This window comes from Microtus ochrogaster, linkage group LG4 (genome assembly GCF_000317375.1).
Source record: "Microtus ochrogaster isolate Prairie Vole_2 linkage group LG4, MicOch1.0, whole genome shotgun sequence".
Taxonomy (NCBI): domain Eukaryota; kingdom Metazoa; phylum Chordata; class Mammalia; order Rodentia; family Cricetidae; genus Microtus; species Microtus ochrogaster.
In genome coordinates, this window is record NC_022030.1 from 48,202,845 (window position 1) to 48,212,258 (window position 9,414).

Below are 9,414 nucleotides of genomic sequence, written 5' to 3' on the forward strand. Positions count from 1 at the left end.
GGCTGGTCTCGAACTCACAGAGATCCGCCTGCCTCTGCCTCCCGAGTGCTGGGATTACAGGCTTGCGCCACCACCGCCCGGCCTTGTTTTTGCTTTTTCTTAAGTCGTCCAAAATCAAGGTGCTCTTACCCACTGATGGTCTATCTTGCAATGGGCTGAGAACTGTTTTGGGTCTCTTCCCTGTATTGTACGTTGATAAATTAGAATTGAGAGGTCACAGTAATTCTAACAGGGTAACAACTCTAAGGTCTGGATCAACAGAACCCAGGGTTCAGGAGCTGGGCAGTGTGAACCGGTTCCTCCGACTTCCGGCACAACATGTTGTCACCCTTGCTACTCAAATAAAGCAGTTTTATGTTACAAACACAGGGCACTGTTTAAGCAAGTAAACCCATTCAAACATTTTCCATATCACCAAAACTAGCAATATAACTGATGCAATTCCAGATTTTACCCCAGTTTAGAACAATTAAAACAATGCCCTGTATGGTTGTGTGATGGCTTTCGATAAGACTCGGATAATTGTTTTTGTTTATACATGAAGATGGCTTTCTTTAAAAAAAAAAAAAAAGTCCTTTTCAAATTACAAAAACCTTTTGAACCGTTAATTTTTTAACTTTTTATTATCTGTTATATGTGACCTCTCTCAAAGTTGACCCAAAGGGAAATGCAAGGTGGGGGGGACCCCACCATCTTTCAAGATGGTCCTTTGAAAACCTAGTGAAAACATGTTACCCTTTAATACTCTACCATCAAAACTAAAGTGTGCAGTGCCCTTATATGTAAAAGACAACTAAAATTTAAGTAATATAATGTGTTGGAGGGCAGGGGGCTCTGGTTTGCCCTTACGTAAACCATCCTAGACAGCTGTCTGCTCTAATCCCCAGTGCCTTGAACTCTTTAGAGGAACTCATGTAAAAACAACAAAAACAACCAAGTAAACTTTGAGGTGCTAATGAAAGGGGGAACAGGTAAGTATTTCTGAACTTTTGGCAGAAATGGAGGGGGATGACTGTCTTGTATTACAGGAGAAGTTTTCATCCACCTAAATGGAGTCTGTTTTCTACCAAAGATACTTAGAGAAGTGGCTCAAGTCAAGAGCTGGCCAAATTTGGGAGCTTGTTGTTTATAAGCTATGAATTTCAAGCAAGTGATTGTTAAAGCATCAACTTCTTAGGAAGACAAGGGAAACAGGGAATACATTTTTAGAAACTATCCATTCGTTAAATTTGTTACAATTTAAAACCAAAAGTGCTGGTTTTCATATTCCACTTCCTAGTTTTTCCTGTATTTGTAAATAGTCCCCCTAGAAAGTAAGCATTATATGGAATGTTTGAAATGACTTTGCTTAGTTTTAATATCAGCCACTTAGTGAACTCTTCCTCCAGAGCAGAGATAAATAAGGTAAAATATGATTAGCTTGTGCTAAGTGTTGTAAAAATACTGTTTGCTGTCTTCACTGGGTTGTTGTCTCCTTTCCCTGTTTTTTTGTTTGTTTGTTTTTCCTCAAAAATGGAGTCCAGGCTCACTCTGACTTCTAGCTGTGGGAATTTTGTCATAATACATACAATAGTATACTTTTTAAGGCATGACGATAACAAATGTACCCGAAAGAGGTCATTATTCAGAAGATTATGCACAATTTGGTAAAGATGAAGTTGTGGTTTTCTTTCAGCCTTTATTATTTTCTTCTGCATAAATGTACACTCATTTCATCATGTGCCTTGATCCCTGACTGTACAAAGCTGTACACACACACACACACACACACACACACACACACACACACATATATACACATATATGAGAAAGAGATATATTCATTCAGTACTACTGATGATGATTTTTGTTCTACTGCTGGATTAAGTTTCTGGGTTATAACTTGCCACTTGTCATAAACTGTTGTAATGGCTTAGGACAGTGGTCAGATAGACAGAGTAAATTTGTTTTTGTAGTTGCATATTTTATGTCATCAAGCCCAATCATTAATTTAAAAAAAATTAAATAGATTCCATTTAAACACAAGAATTTTGAGTGTTTTGAATGAATACCACTAAGAACCGGGTTTTATAGGGCTGGAGGGATGACTCAGCTGTTAAGAATGCTTTCTGCTCTTCCAGAGGACCAGAGTTCAGTTCCCAGCACCCACGTCGGGCAACTCAAAACCACCTGTAACTCCAGCTCCAAAGGATCCAATGTCCTCTGCTGGCCTCCAAAGGCACCTGAACACGTGTGGCATACATGCATAATAATAAAAGTAAATTCTTCAAAGAACCTGTTTTTAAAGCTTGTTGTGTCAGGATAAATTAAATATTGTAGGAGAATTAACTACAGTTCAGAGTGTTTTGCTTCTTTACAAGCCATTAAATATTACTAATTAGGGAGTGATTAAGGGCTGAAGAATAAAGGTGTTTGCCAAGAGCCCTGATAATCGGAGTTCAAATCCCTGGAACTCAGGTGGGTAGAAAGAACCAATTCACACAAGTTATCCTCTGCCTGTGCAAACATATACGATAAACGTGTAAAAACATATTTGTAAGATGGGCAGTGGTGGCGCACACCTTCAATCCCAGCACTCAGGAGGCAGAGGCAGGTGGATCTCATTGAGTTCAAGGCCAGCCTGGTCTACTGATGAGAGTTCCAGGACAGTCAGGGATATACAGAAGAAAAATTTTGTCTTGAAACCACTCCCACCCCCACAAAATTTGTGTGTGTGTGTGTGTGTGTGTGTGTGTGTGTATGTGTGTGTGTGAGAGAGAGAGAGAGATGAGAGAGAGAGGGGGGGGGGAGGGAGAGAGGGAGCGCCTTTTTGAGTATATGAGCTAGAACTATAACTTAAGAATGTTGTGAACCAGCATGTGGGATTGCAAACCAAACCCAGGTTCTCTAAGTGCTGTTAACTGTTGAGCCATTTCTCTAGCCCTTGATCTTTTTATTTTGTATAGAGTACAACTGGGTAAAAACTTATACCAAAAAGGATCCCCTCCTCCACCCCTGCAATGACTTGGAAGTACAATTATGTACTGGGACTGCCATATCAAGTGGCATATCTTTAGTTACAGACTGCAAATCACCTATCATCACACTATAATAAAAGTTATTCATCATTTGTCAGTACTACCAGTTGTGGACCCTTTTGTTTATAGAGAAATCTTTTTCTTGAGAACATCCCTTGAAAATGCTTCAGTTGAGCTTTTCCCATGGAACTGACATAGGTAGTGAGGTATGGACTTACTTGTGAGGCAGCAAGAGCTGGAGCAGTGTCCTCACTCTGGAGATTGCATTTACTACCTAGACAAATCATCATTTGGGATCTTAACCAACACTTATGTTTTTAATTAACCTCATTCCAATGATGGAAAAATTTGCACTTAACAAAACTTAGGTATATTTGGAAAAAGCAGTTTATAATTAAAGTATTTCAGGCACCAAACTTATTAAAAGGTTCGACACTATTCAAAGCCTTAAGTAAGTAATTGAATAGTACCATCAATGCTTAGAACCATGTTAGAAAGAAGTAGTGAATACATAAATAATTCTGCCAAGACACTGGGATATACTTCGTGTGATTTTTATTTGGGTCAAGTTCTTAGTACACAGCAGTAATTATTCCAAATACAATTTAAAAATTAAGTGAATGTCCCTCACTCTTCTGGAGGTGCTCAATAGCGCACATAAGGAATGTTACTGGCAACACTTGCCCACTCAAGTTGCGTGAATGGTTTTTACTCAGTACCACCAACTCTCTGGGAGCTATAAAGTGTTAACTGGCCAGATCATAAGTTGTTTACATTCTTTCTGTAAACGATTTCATTAAGAAAAAAGTACATGGACACAAAATATGATTAAAAACTGCTTTTCCGTAGAATTCTGGACTTGCAAAAGAGGCTTCAGTTTAATGTGAAAATAAGCTTTTTGTCTTACAAAAAAATGTAACATATTTATTAGCAAGGATCATTTACACAGCTATGCCCTGTCATTTCATTTTTTTAAAATAGAGATTCTCAATTTAAAAAAAAAAAAAAGAGCACAAAATAAAATTAGATAGCAAGCGCAATGCCTCCACTCAGTGACTTTGTTACGGCTCTCTCCGCTCTGCGTCTGCCAGTGTAGAGCTACATGTAACGCGTCCTTACTACACACAGCTGTATGCAAATGTGTCTACGAGTGAAGTTTTACAAGGGTAAATGATTATTTCTACTCAGGCTGCACTTAAGCTTGAAGCAATGTGAATACTTGGGTGGTTATTTATCAAAACATGGCATATCATTTCAAGTGTCATCCTAAAAACAGGAACTGTTGCTTTCTAAAGAAAAATAAAGCACATTTAATTACAACAGTTGGTACACTGGGAAGAAGACTGAGTTCTAAGAACTAAATAGCTGTTTATCTGAAACAAAGCATTTGACCCCATTGTTAAAGTGACTGGAACAAGCATTTTAAGGCTTATGAGTTCCAAAATTAACAGTGTTAGAGAGATTTCACCTCCACACACATCAGTTCCTGGTCAAAACTATTCAGAGGTAAACAACTCCCACTCATTTCAAAGATTTAGCAATCAATCATTTCTTCACCAAAGCCCTTTCTAGAAGTAAAGATGGCCTTCAGGACACACTGTTCTCTCCATAAGGAGAGAGGGTAATAAGGTAAAACATGAGTTATGCTGCAGGAAGGTGATCTTTAAAGAAGATGAAAAGTGAAAAATAAAAGCAAGCTATTGTTTTGATGCCCCATGCATAAGAATCATCATAATGAGTCCAACTACACTGCAGATATCCACTGTGGGGATGCACACATCAGGCTCTAGCTGGGCAACACACAGCAGTAGTAAGGGTAAGGAAGATGCCACCCAGCGGCTTTCAAGAACAGCAAAATCAGCAGTCCTGTACCAATCCCAACATGGGAACAGCAGGTGCCTCTTAGGAAGAGAGAAGGAAGTAACCAAAAGGAAAATACTGTAGGAGACATCTTTAAAAATTCATATTTATTCCAAACACAGCAGGCTGAAATCTCTTGGATCTAGATTTCAAAACATTGGCACTATTTTTGTTTCTAATTTGCCTTGGCTATAAGGTCAAGCACAAGAATGTATTTTCACTCAGATCCACTGACCTTCAAATATTAATAGCAAAAAAGAGACAAATATCCAGCTTTTTTTTTTAAAGGGTAATCAGAAATCTCAAGGAAGACCAATGCCTTAAAAGCACCTGTGACCTGGAAAAGCAGTTGCTTACTGGTCAGCAAAGTTTCAACATTCATTTAAAATTTCTAATATCAACTGCATTTTAGTTTATGGGCAAATAGATGGGAAAATTTACAATAAAATAGGAGATAACCTCACAGTATTAATAGCATGCAATCTACAAAATATTACATACATTAAAAGTCTCCAATTACTGTAGGCCTGGTTCACTGTTACAGAGTTTATCCTTCCAAGACAATTTATAGAATTCAAAATTGTAAAAATTCAAAAGATGAAAAAAAATTCAACAGATCCCATTTTTTTGTTTTTGTAAAATCGCATCAGTACTCAGTAATACAACTGGAAGGAATCAGCTGACCTGTGGATTCCCCTAGTGCAAGTATCCAGCACAAAGTGTTCTCTGCAACCTTAACTCAACAGGTAAGCTGTATTCCTTGCCCACCACCAGCTCTTTCCTGGGTTTCCAAACATCATCTTGCGAATCCACTAAGCTTGCTCAGCAAATGGCTACTTAAATAAATAATTAGTGCAACTATTTTCAAAAGTTTCCACGTACCAATACAAGCAAAGTTAAACATGTTCACATATAGTCTTGCTGCACCCGTAATGGAGCTAAAGGTTCCAAGGACATCCAGGGACATTATCCTGAAGATAGTCAATATGACCTAACAAAAGCATCAAGTGGAAAGAATACTAGAAGCATGTTAAAGATGAATCCAAAGTGTTCAGAAACATCTAGAAGTATAATGTTTAAAAAAAGAAAAGAGAAAAAGGCTGATGCCTAATATTCTAATGATGCTCCTGCTTATAATCCTAGTTTTGGGAGGCTAAAGCAGGAGGAACAGCATGTCTGAAAACAAACAAGTCTTGGACAAGAAACTGGTTGAGTCTCAGTTACACAGTAAAGCTCAGATAACAGTTCTTAGTGGGGTTAGCTTATGCCTCTACGACCTGCTTTTCTTCCCTTCTACAACACTTATTCATTTTTCAACCAAATTATCCTAGCATCACTATCCAGCACATTCAAGGCCTGCATCTTAACTGAACATAGCGACTATTTCCTCTTTTAAGCCTTCAGGTGAAATTACCTGGTCAGATTCTTTCTGGTCTTTTCATGGGACTGGTAAGAATCCACAGGGAAGCTTTGGTTCTAACTACAAACTGGCCCGTCACCATGGTATTCACCTACTGGGCAGCAACACCCCTAATCACAGATGTGATTATTAAAGCCACCAGATGCGCAAACACCACTACATATAAATTAATCGTAGATGAGGGAGTTGCCCATTATCTCAGAATCATACTGACTCTCATCAGAGTGACTGGGTTAAGTATTTTGTCTTTTACACTACACTCGAGTCTGAATCACGAGGTGCAGATCTTCCTAGGATTGTCTACTTTAGAGTCCAATCTGTTCTAGAGCTGAGAGAATAACACTGCCACCGACAGCAATCCAAGGGCACAGTAGCACCTGTCATTCCCAATCCAGTGACATCAAGAGACCGGACACCAAGTCTCTTCTAAAAAGGAGAAAAACAATGTTTTTAAATACCAAAAGGGCAGGAATAACTGGTCTGACTTCATGACCTAAGTCCTTCCTGAAGGAGCACTTAGGGTCAAAGGCTGGAGCTCTTCCCTTCAGAGCCTTAGGTAGCTTTGTGTCCAGATTCACACATCTACCGCAGTACAAGTATGGATCACATTTCCTATCAGGTTCACCGGCTGTTATCAGCAATGCAGCCTCATGCAACAGTACATTAAAATCAAACTGTGGTGACTGTTTGGGAGTGTGGGAATGTTTGGAGACTCACATTTTGTCATCCTTATAATCTACAAACAGGACAGGATGCAAGGGAGTTCAGTATTAACTCACCTAGCACACTCCAGTGCTAAGAGAACACAGGATTTACAGTGTTAAAAACAGCCTTTGAAACAATCAAAAAGTAGTTAAATATGGTATCTAAACACTAATTCCTTCCTCTTCACATGAAAGAAAGTAAGGGGCACAGGTGTCCACTGGGCCATGAGACTAACTCCAAGGCAGAGGCAATGAATATCCAATGTCACAGATTCTGCAGAAAGAGAAATCCAAGGGTGTACAGTATTCCTGAGAAAGAGCCCAGACTTTTCTCAAGCCAGTCTTGGTCTGATTTGTTTTAGCTCTACGTTCATGTTGTTATGCTTTCCATAGAATGAGAAATGGTCACATTTTCAATCCAGACAGTGTCGTGCAAATAACAGCAAGAAGATCCATTTGTTCAGACTCAAATTTGATTTTTTTGTTTTTAATACTAGGGGATGAACCAATACATAGAAAAAAAGGAATAACTCCATCATTTGTATGCTTCGCTTGTTTCACTGGGAGGAAAGTCCCAGGGCCTCTAGCTCATCTGGGAAGACCTGACTGTGCTGAGCTTCACTCTGAGTAATGCATGATGGACTCGACGTAGTTCCCGGGGAAGAGCCCGGTCACTCCATTCATAACGCCCTCATACCAGCCATCGTCGTTCTTCTTGATGACATAGATGATGGCTCCTTCCTGAAAGGACAGCTCATCTTCCTTGTCTTTTGTATAATCATAAATTGCCACAACTAGGGGAAAACAAAGCAGGACATGAATGAGAACACCAGCCCTAGAAAGACAAAGCCAAATAAGCACGCATACACAGCAACTTTCTAAACATTACTAAACACAGGAATATAAATTTGAATCAGCTCAATACACTCAAACATCCTTTTTTAGAAAAAGGTTCTAAATCTAGTATAAATGGCAAACAAACAAAAAAATGTTTAGTTAAACTTACCCTTCAATAAAAAAATCAACTACAGAGAAGAAATCGAAGGATCATGAAAGATAGCTATTCACTTAAACTTATACTAAGGCAACATATTGTATAAAAACAAATGTTTATATTTAAATATTACACTACTGTTTTGAGATATATTATCAGGCAACTGAGAAATGAGACAGGCTAAAGGAACAGCAGGGCCTCGTCTCCTTTTCTGGACTCTGCCTGTTGGTGAATGGGGACTGAATTCCTACAACCTAAGTCTACTATACATACACTTTTTTTTCCCTCCCCCTGCCCCTTCCGCCCTACATACACTTTTTCTTTCAAAACATATACTGCATTATATTTCCAATTTAATACAACCACAATAACAGAATGAAGAAAGCCAGGACACCTGTGCGTTCCTCTATGATTTTTATGGGTTAAATTACTTGGCAATGGGCTTTTGAACCTTTCTCTCTCAGATAATCTCTAGTTCCTAATATTACATCTACCCTCAAGAATTTTGATAAAATGGGATGTTTTATAACTTAACTCACATTCACTTAAGACAGTCTTTGTTCCAACACCCTGTATTTTCTGCATATCACAAAGAATTGTTTTTTCAAAAAAAAATCTTCATTTGGATTAGCAAGATGGTTGGTTGGTGGGTAAAGGCACTGCCACCAAGCCTGAAGACCCAGTTCAATTCCTGGACCCATGGCACCCACACATGTGTGCATAATATGTACATACCCACACATATAAATGCATGTATTTTTTTAAAACTTAATATCTCCAGCTGTATTTCTAAGCATATACTGTAACTTGTCTTAAAACGTGAGAGCTGGGATGTATCCCAGTAACAGAGCCTAGTGTTTCTGTACTGTTTGTGTAAAAAATCTATTTGCTTCCCTCATACATAATTATCTTCTATTGTTGGGGTACATTGAGGACATCAGAAAATATTTTTACAGAGGCCTAACTTAGAACAGTCAATAGTGTGTTTCTCAAAATATCACTAAATGTCTAAAAACAATTCAGTCAATGTCAAGTTTAGGTATAAGAAATTTAGACTTAAAGTGTTTAGTATTGCCAGCCAATCAATATTTTCTAGTTTTTTTTAAGAAAAGGTAACATTCTTGGTACTTAGAAAAGTGGACCCAGTAAAAAGTAATCCAGAAGATAATTATCTTTATACTTTGTAGCAACAGAGTAAATTAGTACACAAAGTTACTGTACTCAATGTATGCATTCTTTAAGATATAGAAACTGGAAGTTATGGATGTAGGTTGGTGGTAAAAGACCCAAGGTTCAGTGGACAGCAGAAAGGAGGGAGGGGGAGGGGGAGGGGGAGGGGGAGGAGAAGGAAAGGAAAGGAAAGGAAAGGAAAGGAAAGGAAAGGAAAGGAAAGGAAAGGAAAGGAAAGGAAAGGAAAGG

At 38.5% G+C, this 9,414-nt stretch overlaps 2 protein-coding genes across 2 annotated transcripts in view; one reads left to right on the plus strand and one right to left on the minus strand.

Annotated features, from left to right (window-relative positions):
* Raph1 (Ras association (RalGDS/AF-6) and pleckstrin homology domains 1) overlaps positions 1 to 2,268 on the plus strand; it is an 85,844-nt gene extending 83,576 nt beyond the window's left edge. The window contains exon 16 of the transcript XR_003378174.1: positions 2,121 to 2,268. The gene's annotated coding sequence lies outside the window, so the exon portion shown is untranslated. The remainder of the gene's footprint in view (positions 1 to 2,120) is intronic.
* Positions 2,269 to 3,554: 1,286 nt separating this feature from the next.
* Abi2 (abl interactor 2) overlaps positions 3,555 to 9,414 on the minus strand; it is a 58,922-nt gene continuing 53,062 nt past the window's right edge. Inside the window, exon 9 of the mRNA XM_026786480.1 lies at positions 3,555 to 7,795. Coding sequence (XP_026642281.1) covers positions 7,620 to 7,795 — 176 coding nt within the window. The 3' untranslated portion in view covers positions 3,555 to 7,619. The remainder of the gene's footprint in view (positions 7,796 to 9,414) is intronic.